The sequence below is a fragment of the Conger conger genome, chromosome 16 (assembly GCF_963514075.1).
Source record: "Conger conger chromosome 16, fConCon1.1, whole genome shotgun sequence".
NCBI lineage: Eukaryota > Metazoa > Chordata > Actinopteri > Anguilliformes > Congridae > Conger > Conger conger.
This window is the reverse complement of record NC_083775.1, coordinates 36,678,429-36,704,374: the sequence shown is the minus strand read 5'-3', so window position 1 is coordinate 36,704,374 and position 25,946 is coordinate 36,678,429. Positions and strand designations below refer to the sequence as shown.

The window sequence follows — 25,946 nt, the reverse complement described above, 5'->3', positions numbered from 1 at the left end:
CACAAGGAAATTAAGTTGATTGTCCTCGTGGATAAGCATAAAGCAATGTGCCAAACCTCACGAAGATCCTGAGATTGAAACATTGTCTACGATAAAGGTGTATAAGGAGCATATCAGTGTGCAGGCTTCCTTCTTTTCATCCAAACTAACATCTAAACATTGGTACTTAGCCTACTGTTGTTTATATAGGCTACATAAACTACGTATGCGCCACATAGAACTGGAATACTGCATTGGCCTATGCATCTGAGATATTGCTGTTTTTGTAATCGCGGACTTGAGTTCCACATACTGTGGAATGGTTTGACATAAAACTGGAGGCAAAGTTATAAAATTATAGGAGTGATGTTACAGTCTGGGATGATCAAGGATCGATATATTTTCATGGTACTGGGCGAGTCCACAAGAAGCTGAGGATGGAAAGCACCTGACCATGTTCTGGAAGTAAGCCATGCATCTAATCTAAAGAGAGTAATGCTGCGTTCATGTCATATCGTAATTACCACCTTCTGACTGGAAAAATCAGTTCACATCAACCTCTGAAATTTAATGCGAGGCAAAAAACTAAACTCATTAACAAATTAACCGCATCAGCCACCTGCCATGCCACTTCTACACCATGATGTTTGAACTTGAACTCGCCGTTATTGTTTCTTCTGTGAGAAAGAAATTGTCTCGGTCTTTGAATATGCGCTCTTTCCGAAGTAGGATACGCTATGCCCCAAATCTTCTAATAGGCTAAAGCAATAGATTTCGACTAAATGTAAAGAGAGGCCAGATAGGAACGACAGTGTAAGCAGGGTACGCCCCATTTATAGCAAACTCTTAGACTTGTAGGCTCTGCCCTACTTATTTAACTTTTTACCTGTTTTATGGAATTTATATTATACTCCAATTAAGCATTAACTAATCAGGATTTAATTTTAATGTTGAATCCTGTATGATGTGAAAAATGTGAAAATGATATTCAATTGGCTATTAAAATAATTTTGCCACTCAAAATAAAATAAAATATAAATGAATGGAATAATAAATGCACAAAGCACACTTTACAACTGTGTGCTTTGATTTCCGTGCACAATACGAACAGCTGAGACCACTCAAGAAGTTTGTTTGGCTCCTACGAAAAAACTGACATCCGAAAACTTAGATAAATCCCACATCATTTGTGCAAATGCATTTCCGAAGAATTGAGGGGGAATTTGGTTGGGCTCACGTTTGGTAAATGAGGCTCATTATGTGTATGTGAGAGAAGAGAATACCTTCTATCTTCCAGTCGAGCAAAAGAAAATGCCATGGTATTTGACTGATCTGGTGAAATCCTGCTTAGTTTGCTCCAATAGAGTAATGAAGTTGTATTTAAAGTTTTAGCGTGTTATTTTAACTCCCAGGTAGCCAAACTGAGTTGAGGTTAGCTTAAAAGGAAAACGTAAGGGTGGCAGAGATATAGCCTTCGGATGTATGGGGAAAAACTCCTTGTTCTTCATGTTTCATTTGTAGCCTGAAAAGACATTAAATTGATCTAAAATGCAAAGCGCATGAGGAAGACTGGCAAAAGGGTCAGAGATGTAGATGACCACATCATCAGCATATAAAGAAATGTTTAGCTCTTTTCGGGTTCTAACAATGCGCTTTACCCTATGACTTGTGTGGAAGCAGATTGACAATGGCTCAGTAGCAATAGCAAATAATACCGGAGAGAGGGGACCACCCTGCCTAGTACCCCTGGGTTCTACAAGGTAAGTACACGTCAGATGTTCTGTGCAGTCTGTAAGTATTTGGACAGCGGTACAATTTGTGTTCTTTTGGCTCTGTACTCAGCACATTGGATTTCTTTTTATTATGATATATTTTTTACATTTCTTTTACGATTTCCAATTTGGTGGCCAATTGTACCCTGTTTTATGTGCTATTAAAGAAGCACCATCACACCTTCCAAACTGTGCTGTCTCTAGCCCTGGACCATAATTCCTAGGCGATCAGGGACGCTTGCACGTGACAGACTGAAAAATAAACAAAATAAAGTTTGTTATTGAATTTGTCAATATGAGGACCACAGAGTTGACACTGAAACCATTATGAGGTTGAGAAAAAAAACCAGTCAGAGACATAAAACTTTCAAGTACATAGGCCCAACAATAGGCTAACTGAAACAGACTGTTTGGAACATCATTAAGAAGAAAGAGAGCACTGGTTTATGTTTGGGATGATTACCTTGCTGTGGGATGAAGCACCGTCCAATGGGTTTGGAGGCATTTTATTTAACTTGATGAATACACTTCAGAATTCATTCTGCTGCTATCAAGTGTTACATTATCAATGAAGGAAAGTAAGCCAGCAACTGGCTGCTGTACATGGCCATACTATAACACCCCCACCACCATGTTTCACAGATGAGGGGGCTACTTTGGTTCTTGGTCAATTCCTTTTCGTGTCCACACTTTGCTCTTGCCGTCAAGTCAATCTTGGTCTTTCTGTCCACAATACCTTCTTTCTTAGCAACTGCAAATGCAACCGAGCAACCAAGACGGGTTTCTGATCTATAGGATAGGGTTTGGGGGGTTTTATACATTATGGTGTGAATTATTCTGCCATCAACTGTAGAGGTCTTCCTTGGCATAGCAGACCCATTGCAATTACTGGGCTCACCAGAGCTCTCTCTTCTTAATTATGTTTCAAACTGTTTCTTTTGGTAAGCCTATTGTTTGGCCTATGTCTGTGACAGTTTTTTAAATTTTATTTCTCAGCCTCATAACAACTTCCTTGACTGTCATTGGTACACTTGTTGACAAAGAACATTTAATTTAGGCACTTAGAGCTTTCTCATACCTGCACGAAGGAAGCAATTGAGTATACCTGACTAATCAGAAACAGCTGAGAAGCCAACTGTTCAATTACTCTTGGCCCCATAAAATGTGGGGCCTCTGTATAAAAAGTTATGTAATTCCTACACGGATTGCCTTGATATGGATGTAAATACCCTCAAATTAAAGGTGACAGTCTATACTTAAACCTAATATTCATTATTTAATTTCATATTGAATGTGCTTGGATACAGAGCCAAAAGAACATACATTGTACTACTGTCCAAATACTTACAGACTGTACTGTATGTGTTCCTCTGTTTTGAGGCACTAATATTCTCTGCTGACTGTCTGATGACATTCTGACATTCTGACATTCAGCTGAAATTCTTCAGGGCTGTGTCTTCTCTTTCGAAACGCCAGGAAGAGGATAATTGGCAGCAGTACCGGAAGCAGCACAACTGCTGACAATCTTAACTTGTTTGCCAGGGACAGGGAGGCTGAGGAAGAGGAGAGTCTACGTGAATTACAGGGTTCTGCTTGAGGACTGTATCCATTTAGAAGTATCACATCCAATATTACAGTATTGATTTGTATTGTATTTTAACATATAGGTTGATTGGGATGTTCTTTTGGCATTTCCTTTTGCATTTCAATTGATAAGGGCTAAGAGATATGGGTAAAATTCACTCCAACTGAGGGATTTGTTCCACGAATAGGGCACATATTGTCCCTATAGGCTTTCACTCAAACAGGTTAAATTAAATGAAGACACATGGTCAGGTTTGGCTCCTTACCTATGACAGTGAGAGGTGGCAGTGTGCTGGCAGGAGAGCTGAATTCACGTCCAGATACTGAAGCTTCTGAAGCTGAAAATATTAAGGAGGTGATGCAGGTTCATTAGGGTGAGTAATCCTTTTTGGAGACCTTTTTCGACACCTTGGGAATGCGTTATGAAACATATTCTCATTTATGTGAATACACATGTTAAGGTTAATTTTCTTTACATTTTGTAGGAAAAGGCAGGTTTTATAGAAAAGTATGCTTTTCTGATCATGAATGTGTCTGGACGATATGCAGATATTTTGTATTTGGAGAAATTTGGGCACACTTGAGGACATCTGGGTGCAGTTTGGGGAAAACTGAATTTGAATGCCTGTTGATATCTTTACTAAATCTTGTAAACACATTGGGCCTCACGAAATAACAACGTTTCCGTATTCATTCAAAGAATTTCCATTACATTTTCTCTTTTCTTTTCTTTGTAAAACTGCAAATAAACAAAGGAGTATACATCAAAATATATCCCCCATTTTCTTGTGTTACATATCATGAAGCTGTACTAACAGAAATACAGGCACAGCTAGCATATACCACCACGTTATTCAAAAATACATAAGCAGCAACTGTTAGCTATAGATGCTAGCGCATTCAGTATTGCAACACGTTTTCCTATCACACGACGCTACGCTTTTCAAACGAACATTTAACGTCACACTACACAACACACTGCAACTCGTAAATATAGTTTCATTATTAATACTTACAAGCAAAGCCTTCTCAAGGCAAGAACGTCTTTTAGAAGAGGTTATGATTTCTACCAAACAGCGTGTTTTGTATGATTGCAAGTTGAACAATTGCAAGTTACTTCCTGTTTTGGCTTGAACTCTTGACCAGTAAAACATATCAAATTAAGAACCAAAAAAAGAAAAAAGAAAAAAGCTTCTCTGAAGCGGATATTGAAGTTCTGTTAATGGAAGTACAACAAGCCAAAAACATACACCTATACACATATCAGTCATAACATTAAAACCACCTGCTTAAACCAGTTTTTTCATGATTAAAATGCTTTGAACAGTATAAACTGTATTAAGTGTCTATAAACACTTAATAGTGCATTTGTTTTGTTATTTAAATGTCTTGGTATGAACTGGTGTTCATAATCATGTCTATAGAATTTAAAAAAATAAAAATAAAGACCCTCCATATTTAAAAATGCATGGGATGTATTCCAACATAGACTTCACCACATGCAGTACCATGTAATTCCAACGGAGGGAAGAAGGGTGAAATTGATTTAGGATTAGAAGCCATGCATTTTAAAATTTGACAGGAGGTCTTTATTTCTTGCTACATATGAAAAATTCTACAGGTCCTGGAGCATCTGTTCAGATAGACGTCATCCTGAACACCAGTACGTACCAAGATATTTCTGTTATGTTCCTGAGTTCTGTCTGTTAGTTAGGGTGTTATTAGGGTGTAGTTCCGGGGTTCAACCTTTCTTCCAATCTTGCATTCCTTACTTCCTGGTTTCTCTCCATTTCATGTTTGTACATAGGACTAATATACTAATCCCAACTAACATAGACTTTGTACAGTACTAATTATACTAACACACTAATATGTTCATCAAATTAACCACCTAACATTCACTAGTTTTGGGTATTTGTAATTTAAATCACGTAACTAACTTATTAACGCATCTCCAGTTTCAATTCTGTTCTGTAACTCTGCCTCCCTATTCTTTCACTGATTACTTGCTTAGTTTCAGCAAAGTATTCGCACCTGTCTCTCCGTATCTCTACATCTCCTGATTCTGTGCAATTGTCTACTCCCTAGTCCAGAGCCGTTTGTATTACATGTGTGTCTTTGTGAATCCAGTTCGTGTTTTTGTTTCCCCCTCATTATTGTGCTATTACCCTTTCATGTACTCACCTGATGTTTATTTGTTAGACCACCCTCACTCCCATGCCCCGCCTAGTTTGTCTCATTCCACTGTGTATTTATACCTGACCCTTTCGGTTGCACCTTGCTTGTTTGTCTTGTTCTGCTTTGAGTCCCGAGCCCTTGTCCCCCCAGCCATGACGATTTCAATAACAAAGCACGCACACAACACCCCCCCCCCCCCTCCATTTTAATTTAAAAATTAAACTTGATATTATGATGATCTGCTTTTGTAAGTATCTAAGTACGGATATCATATGATTAAATATTACGTGTTTATTGATAAGTGTATACAGTTTCAAGCATTTTTAATAATGAAGAACTGGTTTAAGCAGATGGTTGCTGATCAGTGTATTTTATTTGCATTGCGTAAGAAAATGATTTCACATTTGGCACATTCCATCCCACAGTGATGTCTGCAAGGCAGCCATTTTAGCTGCTCACTTCCGCTCCCTTGACTGCAGTGGACACCTCCCCAGTTTGGCTGCAGATCTCAGGCAACCACCAGGAGGAGATCACCTTCTACATTGTGAAGTCTCCCCTGGTTTCTGTGGTGTTGGGCAGACCCTGACTCCTCCAATAGAACCCCCAAGTTGACTGGGTCCGGGGAACCATCACGGGCTGGAGCCCCAACTGTCACCGATGTCCTGCCTCCAGTTTGCCTCCAACCAGCCCGAGTCCGTTCCTGATGCTCCCGAGACCCCACCTGTCTACCACGATGTTGGACAGGTCTTCAGCAAATCCCTGCTCCCTGCCTCCTAACCGCTCCTATGACTGTGTCATTGAGCTGTACCCCGGCCCCACTCCTCCTAGAGGTCGTCTCTTCTCCCTGTCAGTCCCAGAGATCCTCTCCATAGAGAAGTACATTGGGGACTCCCTGGCTGCCGGTCTGATCCATCCCTCATCCTCATCTGGGTTCTACTTTGTCGAGGACCCGGCCCTAGGCCCCCCTGATGAGAGATTGACGGGGGATGGGTTAGAAAGGAATGCATTGTTAACCCCTCGCACACGCCATCGAGGTGGTAGTAAGAACGCCCGTAAGAAGAAAAATATGTGGTTCAGAGAATGAGCAGCCATACTTGTCAGTAGAGGAGTCTGAAGTCGGGGGACTTAGATTTAGGGTTAAAGGTTAAAGTTAAAGCAAGTTAAAGCAAGGTTAAAGTTCTGACTGAGAATACCCCAACCCTACAGGGGAGGGGCACAATGCCTGGCTAAAGAAAAACAAAAATAAGGAAAACGGAAGGGATGTCAATACCGAAAGAAAATTAATGATTAATGGCGGATGATTTACACTCAGCTATTGGCTGGATGTCCTTTGTAGATCCCTTAAGGCGCCACAAAAAGGGGCACCTGAAGAGGGTGTTGAGATGGTGGCAGGCTTTAACGTCTGGCTTGCATGAGATCAAAGTTTGGAGGAAGTCAAGGGGAGATTATGAAACTGACACAGACACCAGTGATGAATAGGTTCATTAAAAACAACATAAGGGCTAGTGTTTTTCCACTCGTATATTAAGATGGTGGAAATTCCCAAACCAGAGGGGCCCATGAAATAAAATATTGGGGACAGTTCTTTTGAGGTATGAGAAAATGACAATTGGAAAAACAGAAATAATTAATATGGTCATTAAAAAACAGGTTATATAAGAGATAAATGTCTTCCCGCTTGACATAATGGGGGCATTTCTTATCAAAAAAGGTACACTTTTGTATGCAAAAAAGATATATAAGGAATAAGCTTTTAGACCTTAGAGCAGGATCCCAGAATTTGGCTTCAGAAGATATCTATGAGCTGGTGAAGAGAGAGCAACACAAGACAGCTGTAGTCAAGCTGGAGTGGCGCGCTCCCTCTGCGCGCCACTCCAGGATATGGATATGGAGAGAGGAGTGACGTACGCGGTGCGGACTCAGCTCAAGAGTTGTGACAGCAGGACTGATGTCGAAGAGGTATTCACGCGCATCCCTCATCATACAGAAAAGCTGGTGAAAGAGTTAAAGGGCTTTCACAACATGCTTGGAGCCGTGAACTGCACCTGGAGGCCAACAGACGGGACGCGGGGTTCCTCCACGCTACAGAACACCTTCCTGCTGGACCCACGTAAGAACCTGAAGCCTCCCCCCCTAACCTCAGTGTCAGTGAGGAGAGGCATATGCTGCGGCTGCACTGCAAAACCCCCGACGTGTTCGAAGAAATACCAGTGCACATCCCAGACAACAGGCAGGAGAAGTACGAAGTGCAAAGTCACGTCTTTCGAAAGTCTGGGTCCTGATCCTGCCCCAGATTCCCAAACCAATGCAGCTGTTCAAAGAGCTCATCAACAGCAAAGAGGAGGGATCAAATCCCGCAGAAAACGAGATGGCTATATTTAGGGCATGAGTGGTAATTATAATCTATATTACTTGTAGAAGTAGGAAAAGTAATACATAGAAGTAATACATTATAAGTTTCCTTTTATTTTTATGTCTTTTATTTTTTAGAAAGATACTATATACGATATAAATAAGTAGTAGACTTTAGGGGTGTTCGTACCCATTGTATTAATGGAAGTTCAGTAGCTTTTATCTCCGTGAAGGGAGAGCCATAAGATAAGGTAAAGGCCAAAGAGGAGGATGGATATTGGAGGGGTGTACCTTGATTTTTAAACATCGTGGTGGAAAGGTAATTTAAGAGGGGTATATGTTACTTGCATGTGATTAGCAAACTGCAAAAGATGATATGTACACTGTAATCTGCATAACTCTATTCTTTTGATTGATTATAATAAAGTATATCTTACTATAATCATATGTGATAAAGAGTCTTTAGAGGAATACATTGAATACAGGACATCAATTACCAGATTTGCATCACACCCTTCACTTCGAGACTGGGCTGGAAGTTCAGTAGAACTTACCAGGGCTCCAGGACGTTCGGAGTACTTGAGTTCGTCCCCGAGACACCTCCTCGTGGGGTACTGCTCGTGGGAACGTGAGGTCTGAGCTCGGCAAGGGGTCCGTGGCTCACGACAACTTTGTGTAGAAAAGGACAAGTCCCTACAACCTTGTATCAACTACCGTGGGCTCAACAACATCACCATCAAGAACCGCTACCCCATCCCACTCATCTCCTCAGCCTTCTCTTCACTACTAAGATGCCAGTACTTTACCAAGCTCAATCTCCACAATGCCCACCACCTGGTCCGCATCCGTGAGGGCGATGAGTGAAAGAAGGCTTTCAACACCCTGAGCAGCCACTACAAATACCTTGTGATGCCGTTTGGGCTCATCAATGCTCCAGCTGTCTTCCAGAACCTTATCAACGATGTCCTCCGGGACATGATCACCCGCTTCATATTTGTTTACCTGGACAATATCCTCTTCTTTTCTGCTACGTTGGAGGAACACATCACCACGTCCGCCAAGTGCTCCGTCGCCTCCTGGAGAATTGTCTCTTTGTCAAGGCCTAGCAGTGTGAGTTTCAGCAACTCTCCATCCAATTCCTCATCCTTGTCGTCTCCTGGGGGCAGCTCAATATAGATTGGGAAAAGACCTCTGCTGTAGCTAATTGGCCCCCTCCTACGAACCACAAGGCGCTCCAATGCTTCCTTGGGTTTGCCAATTTTTACAGGAGGTTCATCCGTAACTACAGCTTTGTTGCCGCTCTCCTGTCAGCCTTGACCTCCAGCAAGGTCACCTTCCGCTGGACACCCACCGCCAACTCCGCCTTCACCCTCCAGGTGGACACCTCCGGGGACCCAGGTGGACACTGGGGTTGGAGCTGTGCTGTCCCAGCAGTCCCTGGACAAGAAGGTCCACCCTTCTCTCACCGACTCTCTCCCAAGGAAAGGAACTACAGTATCGACAACCAGGAACTCCTGGCAGTGAAGTTGGCCTTTGAGGAGTGGCATCATCTGCTTGAGAGGGACACCACTGACAACACTTTGGCCAGCCGTCTCTTCATCCCTGAAGCATCCCTGAAGTACTCCTCCAACCTCTGCCTGTTCCCTGTTGCCTGTGGTCCCACATGGCCTTGAACTTTGTCACTGTCGCCAAGGGAATGTCCGTTGTCCTGATAGCGGGAGACCGGTTCTCCAAATGTGGGCACTTCATCACCCTACCCAAGCTTCCTTCATCTAAAGAGATGGCTGAACTCTTAGTCCTTCATGTGTTCCGCCTGCACGGCCTTCCCCTGGAGGTAACCTTGGATCAACGCCCTCAATTCTCCAGTTATTTTTGGTAGGCCTTCTGCCAACTCATTGGTGCCAAACCACAGCTATTGTCCGGCTTCCACCCCCAGACCAATTGGCAGATGGAGCGTTTCAACAAGGAGCTAGAGATGACACTCTGCTGCATGATGGAGAAATCACCGGCCTCCCAGGTGGAAACCTATCCTGGATTGAGTACGCCTATAACTCTTTGCCCATCTCCTCCACTGGGTTATCTCCATTCGCCTGCTGCCTGGGCTATAAGCCACCTATGTTTCCATTGGCCCCTTCACCATCACCCATATTCTCACCCCCTCTGCAGTCAGACTTTGCCTCCCACCTCCCCTATGCGACATCCATCCGGTGTTTCATGTTTCACAGATGAAACCAGTTGTCATGTCCCCGCTGTTTGTTCAGTACATCACCAGATTGGAATGTACTTTCCAGCATTTAATTCTGAATGATACCCGGTACCTTTTTCGGACTTCCGCGTTTTGTTTATCCCGTCTGTCTTGTACTGAACCGCTGTATATTGACCTGTTTCTGTTTTTCGACTTTGCCTTCTGGATACCAATTCTGTCTGATTTGCCTGTTTGTTTTTGACCCTTCACTTGTGACCACGACAATGATTTGCACCCATTGTCTGGACTTTTATATACAAACTTATCCCTGCTGATTCTGTTGACCTGCCTTTATTATAATAAAGACTCAATTCCAAAAACTATACCTTCTATAATCCTGATACATTTGTTGCTTTTGGATTACTTGGCTAATTGTGCCTTGAGAAGAGATTGCATCTTTAGAGACCATGCATATGAGGTGAAGATACGTTTTTGCGGAGAGCATGGAATGGCTGACGTTTGCAGAAGACCCTAAAGGCGGCATACCTTTTATGGGATTGCTAGAATGTTTACATTACAAATCAACATGAAGAAGTGTACGCATTCTATTAACAAACAATTACCATTCGTCCACGCCTGGGATACACAAAATCTTTTGTTTTTTGGAGGAACTTTTATCAAGAACAAGTAAGAAGAACTGAAGAAAAGTGAATGAGGCCCAGAGTAACTGTTGGCTTCCTACCTGTGACAGTGAGAGGCAGCGGTGTGCTGGCAGGAGAGCTGAATTCATACCCAGATACTGTGGTCTCATACACACAGTCCCTCTGGTGGGAAACATCTGCGGCTGAAAATATGAAGGAGATAGAATTATTGACAGCAAACTATGCCTCAGTTACATTGGACCCTGTGAAGCTGAGGTAGAATCTCCTGGGTACTGTGGCACAGTGGAGCAGTTGATGGTGAAGTTGTGGCCCTTGATCAAGAGTGAAGGTTTATGGCCTGTACAGCCAACATCATCCATCCAAATTCCTTCAGTCCCCTGGCCAAACTGGGCTCCACCTGGAGCAGACTCAGCTGTGCCACCGCCCAGCTCCCAGCACACCACTGCAGCATCATTCATATCCCAGCGATCATCACACATGGTTCCCCACTGGCCACTGTGATAGGCCTCCACTCTCCCAGGCTTTAATAATTCATATACCATGTTTGCTTGAAAAGGCACTTATTAGTACCCAAATAGAACATTATTGTACCTTTCAGGGTACACTTGGGAGTTTTTCCTTAAAGAACAAACATGTACCTCCACTCTAGCTTAATTACTGAAAGTGTAAAATGTTATTATTATTATCAAGGACGTAAGGACTATTAATAAGCTTGAGGTCAGCACTGTTAATTTGTCTGAATGCAGTGATGTCTTCCTCCAAATGAGTATCTCAGTCTAAGACATTATAAGTCCCTTACCTGAGCAGACAACACCTGCATCCTCTCCATGACCACAGTTGTGAATTCCAAACCGTCTGTGTGAGCACTGTGAGAGTGAAGATTCACTGCCTGTACAGCCAACATCATCCATCCAAATTCCTTCAGTCCCCTGGCCAAACTGGGCTCCACCTGGAGCAGACTCAGCTGTGTCACAGCCCAGCTCCCCGCACACCACTGCAGCATCATTCATATCCCAGTTATCATCACACACGGTTCCCCACTGGCCACTGTGATAGACCTCCACTCTCCCAGAGCACCTTCCAGTCCCATTGACTAGTCTGATCTGGAAACCTAACAGGACATATGAAAATATTGAAGAGAATCTTATACAGTTCAGTGAATACATCCAAAACAGCCACCCATGTGATATTTTAGACCAATAACAGAAAATCTCCATATTGACGTTGGTGCATGTACAGTACTGTGCAAAACTTTTAGGCACGTGTGAAAAAATGCTATGTAAGAAAAAGTAAGAATGCTTTTAAAAATAGAAATGTTAATAGTTTATTTTTATCAATTAACAAAATGCAAAGTGAGTGAACAGAAGAGAAATCTAAATCAAATCAATATTTGGTGTGGCCACCCTTTGCCTTCAAATCAGCATCAATTCTTCTTGGGACACTTGCACAAAGTCAGGGATTTTGTAGGTATATAGTCAGGTGTGTGATTAACCAATTATACCAAACAGAAACTGGGTGAGGAACAGCTAAACTCTTCTTCCAAGATGAGCCTGCTGAAGACAGTTTAATGTCAGAAGTCATACACCATGGCAAGACGGAGCACAGCAACAAGACACAAGGCAGTTATACTCCATCAGCCAGGTCTCCCAGGCAGACATTTCGAGGCAGACAGGGGTTTCCAGGTGTGCTGTCCAAGCTCTGTTGAAGAAGTACAAAGAAACGGGCAATGTTGAGGACCGTAGATGCAGTGGTCGGCCAAGGAAACTTAGTGCAGCAGAAGAAAGACACATCATGCTTACTTCCCTTCACAATTGGAAGATGTCCAGCACTGCCATCAGCTCAGAATTGACAGAAACCAGTGGGACCCAGGTACACCCATCTACTGTGCGGAGAAGTCCGGTCAGAAGTGGTCTTCATGGAAAAATTGCGGCCAAAAAGCCATACCTCCGACATGGAAACAAGGCCAAGCGACTCAATTATGCACAAAAACACAGGAACTGGAGTGCAGAAAAATGGCAGCAGATTCTCTGGACTGATTAGTCAAAATGTGAAATATTTGGCTGTAGCAGGAGGCAGTTTGTTCGCTGAAGGGCTGGAGAGTGGTACAAGAATCAGTGTCTGCAGGCAACAGTGAAGCATGGTGGAGGTTCCTTGCAAGTTTGGGGCTGCATTTCTGCAAATGGAGTCTGGGATTTGGTGAGAATGAATGGTCTCCTCAATGCTGAGAAGTACAGGCAGATACTTATCCAGCATGCAATACCATCAGGGAGGCATGTAATTGGGCCCAAATTTATTCTGCAGCAGGACAACAACCCCAAACATACAGCCAATGTCATTGAGAACCATCTTCAGCGTAAAGAAGAACAAGGAGTCCTGAAAGTGATGGTATGGCCCCTATAGAGCCCTGATCTCAACATCATCGAGTCTGTCTGAGATTACATGAAGAGACAGAAGCATTTGAGGCTGCCTGAATCCACAGAAGAACTGTGGCTTGTTCTCTAAGATGTTTGGAACAACCTACCTGCCAAGTTCCTTCAAAAACTGTGTGCAAGTATACCTAGTAGAATTGCTGCTGTTTTGAAGGCAAGGGTTGCTCACAACAAATATTGATTTGATTTAGATTTTTCTTCTGTTCATTCACTTCTTCTGTTCATGCATTTTGTTAATTGATAAAAAAATAAACGATTAACATTTCTATTTTTGAAAGTATTCTTATTTTACAGCATGTTTTCACACCTGCCTAAAACTTTTGCACAGTACTGTTCATGTCGGGAAGTTCTGCCAGCAGGAATGTGTAGGAATGTATTATTATCAAGGAAGTAAGGACTATTAATAAGCTTGACGTCAGCACTGTTAATTTGTCTGAATGTTGTGATGTCATCCTTAAAATGAGTATCCCAATATAACACATAATAAGTCCCTTACCTGAGCAGACAACACCTGCGTCCTCTCCATGACCACAGTTGTGAGTTCCAAACCCTCTGTGTGAGCACTGTGAGAGTGAAGACTCACTGCCTGTACAGCCAACATCATCCATCCAAATTCTTTCAGTCCCCTGGGCAAACTGGGCTTCACCTGGAGCAGACTCAGCTGTGCCACAGCCCAGCTCCCAGCACACCACTGCAGCATCATTCATATCCCAGTCATCATCACACACGGTTCCCCACTGGCCACTGTGATAGACCTCCACTCTCCCAGAGCACCTTCCAGTCCCATTGACTAGTCTGATCTGGAAACCTAACAGGACATGAGAAAATATTGAAGAGGATCTCATACAGTTCAGTGAATACATCCAAAACAGCCACCCATTAGATATTTTCGACCAATTATAGAAAATCTCTATATTGACGTTGGTGCATGTACAGTACTGTGCAAAACTTTTAGGCACGTGTGAAAAAATGCTAAGTAAGAAAAAGTAAGAATGCTTTTAAAAATAGAAATGTTAATAGTTTATTTTTATCAATTAACAAAATGCAAAGTGAGTGAACAGAAGAGAAATCTAAATCAAATCAATATTTGGTGTGACCAACCTTTGCCTTCAAATCAGCATCAATTCTTCTCGGTACACTTGCACAAAGTCAGGGATTTTGTAGGCATATAGTCAGGTGTGTGATTAACCAATTATACCAAACAGGAGCTAATGATCATCAATTTAATATGTCGGTTGAAACACAATCATTAACTGAAACAGAAACAGCTGTGTAGGATGGTTAAAACTGTGTGAGGAACAGCTAAACTCTTCTTCCAAGATGAGGCTGCTGAAGACAGTTTAATGTCAGAAGTCATACACCATGGCAAGACGGAGCACAGCAACAAGACACAAGGCAGTTATACTCCATCAGCAAGGTCTCTGCCAGGCAGACATTTCGAGGCAGACAGGGGTTTCCAGATGTGCTGTCCAAGCTCTGTTGAAGAAGTACAAAGAAACAGGCAATGTTGAGGACCGTAGATGCAGTGGTCGGCCAAGGAAACTTAGTGCAGCAGAAGAAAGACACATCATGCTTACTTCCCTTCACAATTGGAAGATGTCCAGCACTGCCATCAGCTCAGAATTGGCAGAAACCAGTGGGACCCAGGTACACCTATCTACTGTGTGGAGAAGTCCGGTCAGAAGTGGTCTTCATGGAAGAATTGTGGCCAAAAAGCCATACCTCCGACATGGAAACAAGGCCAAGCAACACAACTATGCACAAAAACACAGGAACTGGGCTGCAGAAAAATGGCAGCAGATTCTCTGGACTGATTAGTCAAAATGTGAAATATTTAGCTGTAGCAGGAGGCAGTTTGTTCGCTGAAGGGCTGGAGAGCGGTACATGAATGAGTGCCTGCAGGCAACAGTGAAGCATGGTGGAGGTTCCTTGCAAGTTTGGGGCTGCATTTCTGCAAATGGAGTTGGGGATTTGGTGAGAATGAATGGTCTCCTCAATGCTGAGAAGTACAGGCAGATACTTATCCCTCATGCAATACCATCAGGGAGGCATGTAATTGGGCCCAAATTTATTCTGCAGCAGGACAACAACCCCAAACATACAGCCAATGTCATTAAGAACCATCTTCAGCGTAAAGAAGAACAAGGAGTCTTGGAAGTGATGGTATGGCCCCCGCAGAGCCCTGATCTCAACATCATCGAGTCTGTCTGAGAATACATGAAGAGACAGAAGCATTTGAGGCTGCCTGAATCCACAGAATAACTGTGGCTTGTTCTCTAAGATGTTTGGAACAACCTACCTGCCGAGTTCCTTCAAAAACTGTGTGCAAGTATTGCTGCTGAATTGCTGCTGTTTTGAAAGCAATGGTTGGTCACAACAAATATTGATTTGATTTAGATTTTTCTTCTGTTCATTCACTTCTTCTGTTCATGCATTTTGTTAATTGATAAAAAAATAAACGATTAACATTTCTATTTTTGAAAGTATTCTCATTTTACAGCATGTTTTCACACCTGCCTAAAACTTTTGCACAGTACTGTACATGTCCGGAAGTTCTGACTCATCTGATCTGGAAACCTAACATGATAAAAGAAAATACTGAAAAGGATCTTATACAGTTCTGTGAATGCATCTAATGCAGCCACCCATGTGATATTTTAGACCAATTACCAAAAATCTCCATCTTGACTTTGGTGCACGTACATGTCAGGAAGTTCTGCCAGCAGGAATGTATAGGAATATATTATTATCAAGGAAGTAAGGACTATTAATAAGCTTGATGTCATCACTGTTAATTTGTCTGAATGTAGCGATGTCATCCTTAAAATGAGTATCCCAGTATAACACATTATAAGTCCCTTACCTGAGCAGACAACACCTGCATCCTCTCCATGACCACAGTTGTGAATTCCAAACCGTCTGTGTGAGCACTGTGAGAGTGAAGATTCACTGCCTGTACAGCCAACATCATCCATCCAAATTTCTTCACTCCCCTGGCCAAACTGGGCTCCACCTGGAGCAGACTCAGCTGTGCCACAGCCCAGCTCCCAGCACACCACTGCAGCATCATTCATATCCCAGTCATCATCACACACGGTTCCCCACTGGCCACTGTGATAGACCTCCACTCTTCCAGAGCACCTTCCAGTCCCATTGACTAGTCTGATCTGAGCCCCATCTAAAAGTCACAGAGAGGAACAGAACAACAGACTGATATTCAAGAGCACTGGACAGGTTTACCTGAGATCTAGGCATACGCTAACAAGAGCCGGTTGGTGCCTTGCACGGCAGCCAATCGCCATTGGTGTGTGAGTATCTGTGTATGAATGACAAGCATTGATTGTACAGCGCTTTTGATAACGGCACTATATAGACGTAGGCAGTTAAGACATTGCACCCTAAAATGATTCATCAATGAAGAAACTCTTCTTACCTGCCGGCAAAAGGACAGTCAGAAGGTAAACTGTTGGATTGAAACAAGGAAATGTTTTTACATTACTATACATACTATACACATCCATCTCTTCATTTTCATTGCTTTTTAAATGTGATTGGATCCAGTACCAATTCCACCATTAAGTATTGACCTGTAATAAATGTCATCTGGAACCAAGCACAGACTCAGAACTGATAGAAATGGATCTTTATTAACACGGTTCAATAGCCAACAAACAGGAAAAATACAGAATAGGAGGGTCAGGATCTGTGCAGACAAGGTAATGGAGAGCAGGCGAGATAAAGTAAAAAGCAGGTGAGGGTCTAAACCAGGAGATCAGTCTGAAGGGGAAGGCAGGAATGGGGATGGGGTTTGGAGACGGAGAAGGGCTAAGGACCATAGGTTGGAAAAAGGGACTGGAGCAGGGTGAAGGAGCTAGGAGCAGGCTTGGATTAGGAAGCAGAGACACGGGACATGACTGATAAAAATGTTTTAGAAGTTCATTTGGTCAGTACATTCACCCTTATGCACAACTTCTTTTGTAAGTTAATTTTCAAAGTATACTGGAGTACATCAAGTTCATTTTTAAGTATGCATTAAGTATATACAATGCAGTGAAAAAGTATTTGCCCCCTTCCAGATTTCCTCTGTTATTTTTCACACAGAAAAGCAAAGGGAAGGGAAGCAAATACAACCTGTGCCCTTGACCCTATCCCTCCTTCTCTCCTCCAGACTATCACACCTGACATTCTCCCATTTGTCACCGCCCTTGTCAACTCCTCCGTGTCCTCTGGTTGTTTTCCATCATCCTCTAAGAGGGCCCACATCACCCTGCTGCTACGAAAGCCTATCCTGGATCCCCTCATCATCTGGAACTAAAACAGTCAAATTACCTGCTTCTAATCAACTTTCTTCTTTCTTTTCTAAAAACAACCTGCTAGATCGGTCTGGCTTCAGACCTTCAGACTGAGATCTCGACGGAGATCACTCCATGCTGCACGAGCGGCCTCCCTCTCCTCTGTCCTCATTCTTCTAGATCTCTCTGCTGCCTTTGACACTGTGGATCACTCCATCCTCCTGTCCTCCCTGTCAGCAACGGGGATCTGTGGCACAGCCCTGAACTGGATCGGGTCCTACCTCTCTGGTCGCTCCTTCCAGGTTTCCTGGGCTGGTATGGTATCGACACCTCGGCCCCTTGCCACAGGAGTTCCCCAGGGCTTAGTCTTTGGCCTGATTCTTTTCTGTCTTTACACTTGTTCCCTTGGCCCTGTTACCACTGCACATAGTCTTTCCTACCAGTGCTATGCGGACGATACCCAACTCTTCATCTCATTCCCACCATCTGACACACAGGTTTCAGCCCGTATCTCTGCTTGCCTGTGGGACATCCAGAGCTGGATGGACAACTACCATCTAAAGCTCAAACCAGGTAAGACTGAAATGATATTCATTCCTGCTATTACCTCTCCCCATTTGGATCTCTCTATGTCCCTCGGGTATACCTCACTGACGCCAGCACCCTGTGCAAGGAACCTCGGCGTGGTGATGGACAGCAGACTGTCCCACTCCGAGAACATTGCGGCGGTGACCAAAATGCCAATTGTGGCAGGTTCTTCCTACACAACACCCGGATAATCCGCCCATTTCTCACCCCCTACTCGACCCAGCTCCTGGTCCAAGCAATGGTTTTTTCCCCACCTGGACTACTGAAACTCCCAGCGTCCGCCATCAGACCCCTCCAACTTATCCAGAATGCAGCAGCTCGTCTGGTCTTCAACCTTCCCAAATACTCGCATGTCACCCCCCTGCTTACTTCCCTCCACTGGCTGCCTGTCATGGCTCGCATCAAATTCAAAACATTGGTGCCAGCCTTCCAAGCAGTTAAGGGGTCAGCTCCAGCTTACCTCCAAAGAATCACACCCCTGCCAGACCTCTTCGTTCAGTCACCACAGGCCACTTGGTGCCACCCCCTCTCCAACTTCCACCTCCTGTTCACGACTACTGTCTGTTCTGGCTCCACAGTGGTGGAACGAACTCCACATGGAGGTCAGAACAGTAGAATCTCTTGCCATCTTCAAGCGCAGACTGAAGACCCACCTCTTCAAGCTACACCTTTCCCTGTCCCTCCCCACCTCCCTGTAAACCTTAATTGTTGTCTTTACCTGTGATATTTACTTGTGTGTTAGGATGTTTTATTTGGCTACGTAAGCGGTTCATACATTGTTGCGTGTTGCGGCACTATGATAAAAAAAACCAATAAAAAAAACACGATGATCAAATAGTCCTTATCTTTGTTGTGCAGGTAGCAGTTGAAATTGTACTTACCTCTCGGGTCTTTGAGCGCACTTATCCTTGGTTATGGGTTTGCACTTTGCTGTACGTCGCATCTGCCAAATGCCATTAATGTAATGTAATGTAATAAGCCCCAGATTTACTGGACTCGGGGTATTATAACAGGCTGGAGTCTGAAATGCCATGCCACCTGCCTCAACTCCGCTGCCAGCTCCATGAGTACCCAGCCAACTCAGAGGGAGGAGGCGATCTATCTCACCAAAGTGCCTCATGAATATCACAACCTCCTGAGCCTGCTCCCTTCTGCCTCACCTTGCCTATGACTGCCCCATCAAACTGCTTCCAGGAACCTCACCCCCGAGAGGTTGCCTATATTCCCTTTCCACTCCTGAGACCCGAAGCTATGGACAGATACATCGCCGAATCACTGGCTTCCGGAATCATTTGCCCATCCTCATCTCCAGCAGGAGCCAGCCAGTTTCTTCTTTGAAAAAAGAAGGATGGCTCATTGTGAAATGCCCCTGCATAGACTACTGTGGTCTTAATGATATCACCATCAAGAACTGCTACCACCTGCCACTCATCTATTCAGCTTTCTCCGCCCTGCAAGGCTGCAACATTTTCACTAAGTTGGATCTTCATAACGCCTACCACCGAGAGGGGGATGAGTGGAAGACAAGCTTGTCTTTTCCTGGACCCCCGAAAGGACACATTCGCCATGTGCATTATGTCATCCAGCGCCTCCTCAAGAATCAACTGTACCTCAAAGCAGAATAATGTGACTTTCACTTGTCATCTGTACAGTTCCTGGGTTTCGTCATTTCATAGGGAAAACTTGAAATGGACTTAAAATGAGGATGGTTCAGGAACGGCCTGAACCCAAAAACCACAGACAACTTCAACGCTTCCTCGAATTGGCTAACCTCCTAATTGTTCTCACTGCACTCACATCTACCCCTTTCCACTGGACTACGGAAGCGAACACAGCCTTCAAGAAACTTAATCAACACTTCACCAAAGCACCTGTCCTGTTCCTACCTGATCCAAGTAAACAGTCCGTTGTGTAAGTTGACTGCTCCAACACCAGAGTGGGGGCTGTACTGTCGCAGAGAGCAGAGGATGATTAGCTCTCTTTGGCAGAAAAAAGTTACTGCATGGGAGACCGGGAGTTACAGCCGGTCAAGATGGAATTTGAGGAGTGGCACCATTGGTTAGATGGAGCCTCCATCCCATTCCTTGTGTGGACTGATCATTGCAACCTACCTCTATTCAGTCCGCAGGCTCAACCCTTGCCAGTCCCGTTGGTCCCTGTTTTTTTGCGGGGGTTACATTTCACTCTGTCCTATCAACTGGGATCTAAAAACATAAAACCTGACGTTTTGTCTCGCCTGTACACCCTGCCCGAGGAAGGAGGAGGTCCAGATCCAGTGCTTCCTGCCAGCTGTTTGGTGGCCCCCGGCCAGGCTGGATATTGTCAGAGTTGTAGAAGAGGCTCTTGCTACTGAACCGGGTCTTTGCAACACTCCTCTATATTCCTTGTCGTACGCTCCAAAGTTCTTGCCTGAGCTCACGCCTCTTATCTCGTCTGCCACCCCGGAACCAACTGCACTCTGGCTCTGCTATCCCATCATTTCTGGTGGTCTACCATGAAACAGAAACAAATTTGTTGCACAGCTGAGCTGTGCTACTGTTGAGCTGTGTTTTCTAACACATTAAAAAAAAAATGTATGGTCTTCCCCAGGAGTTTGTCTCCAACAGGGGCCCCCCCTTGCCAGTAGATATTGACGAGCCTTCTGCACTCTCATTGGAGCCACACCCAACCTGTCTTCCAGGTTTCATCCCGAGACCAATGGACGGCAATGAACAGCTCAATCAAGAGTTAGGGAAAGGGCTGTACTGCCTGATTGAGGGGACCACCACTACCTGGGTCAGCTGTCTTCCCTGGATAAAGTACGCCTACAACTCCCTTAGTCGATTGGGAGGGGTATCGTCCAGAGGAACGCAGTTGGGGTTTCTCATTGTCTCTTCATTAGCGTTGCATATAAGCCTACCTGCTTCTGTTCTTGTTTCTGTGTTCTGTGTTCAGTGTTTGTCCAGTCCTGCTCCAGTCTTTTTGCTTCCCGTACCCATCTCCTGCCCTTCTACCCTCCTGTTCTCCAGCCCCTGTCTGCAAATGGTTCCAATCGGTTCTCATAACACACATCTAACCTGTTTCTACCTATTCCTACCTGTATGATAAGGATCTGAGATGTATGGTGTCATCCTGTTAACAAAGGGTCAAATCTATCATCTCGTTAGTATTTCACATTACTGTGGAGGTATTATATCCAACTTTTCTTCACAGAACTGCATTCATTTCAACAAATGTATAGCTTTGGTATGGCATGATCAAAGGAAACTCCAGAATAGTTTCGAAATATATCAGTCTGGAAAGCCATTTATATGGCTCTGGGAGTACACCAAACCACGGTGAGAGCCATTATCACCAAAAGGAGAACAATTGGTGATTTTTCCATGAGTGGCTGGCCTGCCAGAATACCTCCAAGGTCACATTGACAATGCAAAAAAGCACCTGGATGATTTGCAAGTCTTTTGGGACAATATACAGATCAGTCAAAAGTGGAACTTTTTGAACGATATGCATCCCATTATGTCTGGCATAAAGCAAATACAGCATTTCATCATAAGAACAGCATAGCAAAAGTGAAACATGATGATGTTAGTGCGATGGTGTGTGGATTCTTTGCCGCCTTGGGACCTGGACAATGCTTATTATTGAAGAAACCATGAACACTTGCAATTATTGCTGCTAAAGATGGTGAAACCAGTTATTCAATTTCAGTGCTAGGCCAGCACATCGGCGTAATCGACGTCATTGATTTGATAAATAGACTTGTCACTACCTTCGATGTTACCTTGCAAATTATCTTCACATGCACACACAATGGCAGCACTCAGTCCAAGCGGACAAAACGAACCTTTATCAAAATAATCTCAACCACAAACATCCAAGGTGTGGCAATATTTCAAACGGTGACCTGCTAACATGGTGCACTGCAGACTCTGTAAATCCATAACTGCTATGCAAGAACACTTGAAAAGCAAACAACCCTGAGCACTTTGTGAAGACGCTGACAAGTCAGCAAGTTTTGTTTACTTTTGTTAATACCTAAGCTACCGTGTTAAGTAATCAATTCACTTTCTATGGAGCAACATTAGCTCAGGCAGTAAGAGCAGTCGTGTGACAGTCGGAGGCTTGCTGGTTCGATCCCACCCTGGGTGTGTCGAAGTGTCCCTGAGCAAGACACCTAACCCCCAAATGCTCCTGACGAGCTGATTGGTGCCTTGCATGGCAGCCATGTGCTGTTGGTACGTAAATGGGTGAATAGGAACCATCAATTGTACGGCGCGTTTGATAACCATTTATGAGCATATGCTCAGAAACTACATTTCTGTAGCGAGTGGTAGCACAAATTGTTGTTTTTCTCTCATCTTCCTCATTTTAAAAGTACAGTCTGTCATATCAGCACTGGTGCTGTAATGACACAATACGAGTGAGCTTAGCTCACATTATCTGCATCTGAAGTTGGTGGTTATACAATATGTGAGAGCTAAGCAAACATTCTCTACTTTGGTTATTGGTTAACCCTTTTTACCCCAAGAGAGCAATTTCCACCTATTTTGTACTAATCCTATTCAAGTGTCAATATCTCAGAAACTATTTAGTTAGTAAACCTAACTGGCCCATTTTCAGTATAGTTAGGGCTGGTTCCCTAGACATGGATTAAGCCCAGTTCTTGACAAAAAGAAAAATTCAATGATAATCTATACAAATGTTTTAAGTCAAGGACCAGGCTTAATCAATGTCTGAGGAACCAGCCCTTGAAGTGTTTCCTGGAACTATACTGTAAATATACCATTTATGGACTACTTCTTTGTGTCCTAAATTGAGATACTTTAAGAACCAGGATCTATGCTCACTTTGGAGTACAGTACATGAGATTTAGTTCAGGTTTAAGGTATACTTTTATAAACTTCTTTAGATTATTTTTATATTTATCGCACATTTCCTCTTTTCTTGGAATGTATGGTTCTCTCACATTAAATAATTTGCATTGCCTTCTCACTACAGCCATTTTAACATATGTGCCATTTTCAAATGAGTTTTAAACTTGATCCAGTACATATCTTACTGTGCATAAAACAGACAAAATAGACATAATATATTTGCAGGTTGGTTAAAATAAAAATTTACAGCGAACATTCTGTTCGGAATACAGTTTCTAAAATGTAATTTTCATGAAATTGTGTACAACTTTAAAGAATATCTCATAAAACATAAAAACTCAGACATAGCTTTCTTAAAAGAAGGATATTTGACATAAGGATTGTGTGGTTGTTAAAATGTGTATATAATCAGTGTGGGCAATACATTTGCATTTTTCATATACAAAAACCACATTCCCATAGCAGGGAAGATATTGACAATTTTACATACAAAACTAATATAATATCAACAAAAGATCTATTTGAAAATAAAATTAGTTTTCTAACGAACAGTCATGTTTCTGATATACACTGCTTCGGCACACAGATAGGAAGTTACTGACAGTTGTATATTGCAACAATCTATATAAAATTTTAGACTGCTACATCATATGGAAGGGAAGGTACTGACAAATAACAATAAAATAAAAATTTATGAAAAATAAAAAAGGATTTGAGCAAATGTACTGTTTCTGTTCCATAATTGTTTTAATTGTTTAATAATTTTTAGCTGTGATCAAAAATAGAAAATTAAAATTATTGATTATCATTTCTATTTATTTTAGTTGGTTTTGGAAAAATGCAATATTTTTTCACAATTCATATTCAATTTTTGTTTTACTTTCAGTTTAGTGCTGATTCAGTGAATTTGCATGGGTACAGAAGTCCATTGTCAACGTGCGGACTGATTGTCAGTAAAAATATCAACAAATATCAAGTATGAGTACTGAAAAGTACAGAAAAATAGCAAAATCTTCAAGAACTCAGTTTCATACCGACTGTAGATAATTTCTGAAGATCAATGATGCACTCGAAAATTGTACATACATTTACTTATGTGTTAACATGGCAAATATCTATTGTGCATATACAGTATATGCCAGAAGTGGAGTTTTCACCTACTGTCGGACAGGAATTAAAACTCACAAAATTCCATGAGGACAATCTCCAGCATCCTGGTGTTATGGTATCTTGCCAGTATTACGGCATTTTAAGGAAAGTCACAATATAAACTGACCCAATGCACAAAAAAGGAAGTGTCAGAGACAGTCTCTCAAATAAGAGGAACAGTCTAGATTTGGTTTCCGGAATGTATTTTGGTTTTTATTCAACAGAAAGAAAAAAAAAAAACCCATCAACCACCATCCTGATTTCCCCTCTGGTTGAGATCGACATTTTTGGGACTGCCCTCTCTTGGGGTGCTTCCTTTCTAGCAGATACAGTCGGCTCCAGAATTATTGCCACCCTTAATAAAAATGAAGATAAAAGGCTGCACATAATAAATACGGTTGATATTGATCTACACTCACCAAGCACTTTATCAGGAACATTTTTACTTTATTACACCTACTTATTTTTCCTAGCTTGAGATAATTGTTTGGAAATGTAAAACTGAAATTTCTTAACTGAAGATATATGTTTTTTAGAGATGTTACATTGAGTAATTTCACATAAGTTTAGGGCGGCACGGATGGTGCAGTGGGTAGCACTGCTCCCTCACAGCAAGGAGATCCTGGGTTTGAATCCCGGTCAGCCGGGGCCTCTCTGTGTGGAGTTTGCATGTTCACCTCGTGTCTGAGTGGGTTCCCTTGGGTACTCTGGTTTTCTCCCACAGTCCAAAGAGGTATGAGTTTATGAGGGAATGGTGTGTGTGCCCTTCGATGGACTGGCAACCTGTCCAGGGTGTATTCCTGCCTTTTGCCAATGTATGCTGGGATAGGCTCCAGCCCCCCTGCGACCCTGTTCAAGATAAGTGGGTTAAGATAATGGATGGCTGGAATTTAAATTTTTCAAACTTTTTAAAAAACTTTTCATAGCTTAATGTTAATTACATGAGCACATGTTGACTGTTGAATACAATGGATCACCTAACATAATAGTTATTTGTTGCAATTTGGATATATTGTTGTTGAATGATATGAATAAACCTTTGTAATTGTTTTTCTCACATGAATTGTCATGTAATGTTAGATACTGCATTAATGATCCTGTATATTAGTGACACCTACTGGCCATTCTTGGGATGGCAGCTAATGATTTAGTTTAGAGAACTCGGAGACCTACTGAAAGAAAGTGAGTCTGCAAAGCTGGACGGTTACCTACCTGGGCTCACTTACCTGGACACAGCATGAGGCGTGGCACCCATCGTCAATAAACTACCCCACAATCTTCAATCTTCAATAAAAGTATTGAAGAACGCAGAACATTCCTAAAAGAGAATAATGTCTGTTTCAGATGCTGCTCGTCAAGCACACACTTAGCAAAGGATTGCAAAGTAGCCGTCCAGTGCTCAGAATGTAACATCCCAGGCCTCCTCCATGGACTGTGAGACCCCCCAATGCAGAGCATGGCGGGGAGGAGCGTGAGAGAGCCCCTCCTGCTGTCAACTCAAAATGCACTGAAGTATGTGGAGATACTCTAAGCTCTCGCTCCTGCTCTAAAATGTGTCTCATTGAGGTTCATCATAAAGACCAGCCAAACAAAGCAGTGAAAGCATACGCAATACTAGACGATCAAAGCAACCGGTCGCTTGCCAGGTCAGAGTTCTTTGATTTATTCTGCCTCAAAAGCAGAGTCTCCATGCACTCTGCGCACGTGCGCTGGGGTCACAGAGATGTCTGGGAGAAGAGCTACAGGCTTTGCCGCACCATCTCTCGATGGAACCTGCAGCGTGCTGCTTCCCACGCTCATTGAGTGCAACCATATGCCGGATGACAGGTCAGAGATACCCACTCCTGAGGCTGTAGAGCACCATGCACACCTCAAGTCTGTTGCTCACCTTATCCCCCCTCTGGATTCAGATGCACAGAT

At 43.0% G+C, this 25,946-nt stretch overlaps 1 protein-coding gene across 2 annotated transcripts; it reads right to left on the bottom strand.

Annotated features, from left to right (window-relative positions):
• Positions 1-1,872: 1,872 nt before the first annotated feature.
• LOC133115309 (deleted in malignant brain tumors 1 protein-like) lies at positions 1,873-24,183 on the bottom strand. 2 transcript variants are annotated; one of them, XM_061225157.1, is made up of 9 exons: positions 24,063-24,183; positions 16,575-16,604; positions 16,005-16,319; positions 13,638-13,949; positions 11,512-11,823; positions 10,793-10,894; positions 3,602-3,673; positions 3,100-3,304; positions 1,873-2,003 (listed from the first exon to the last, which is right to left on the bottom strand). In XM_061225157.1, the coding sequence occupies exons 1-8, from the start codon at positions 24,088-24,090 to the stop codon at positions 3,135-3,137; spliced, it is 1,341 nt and encodes a 446-aa protein (XP_061081141.1). In that variant the 5' UTR covers positions 24,091-24,183; the 3' UTR covers positions 1,873-2,003; positions 3,100-3,134. The 2 variants fall into 2 exon arrangements, with proteins under 2 accessions (XP_061081141.1, XP_061081140.1); XM_061225156.1 differs by lacking the exon at positions 1,873-2,003 and having other exon boundaries at positions 2,440-3,304.
• Between the last annotated feature and the right edge of the window lie 1,763 nt (positions 24,184-25,946).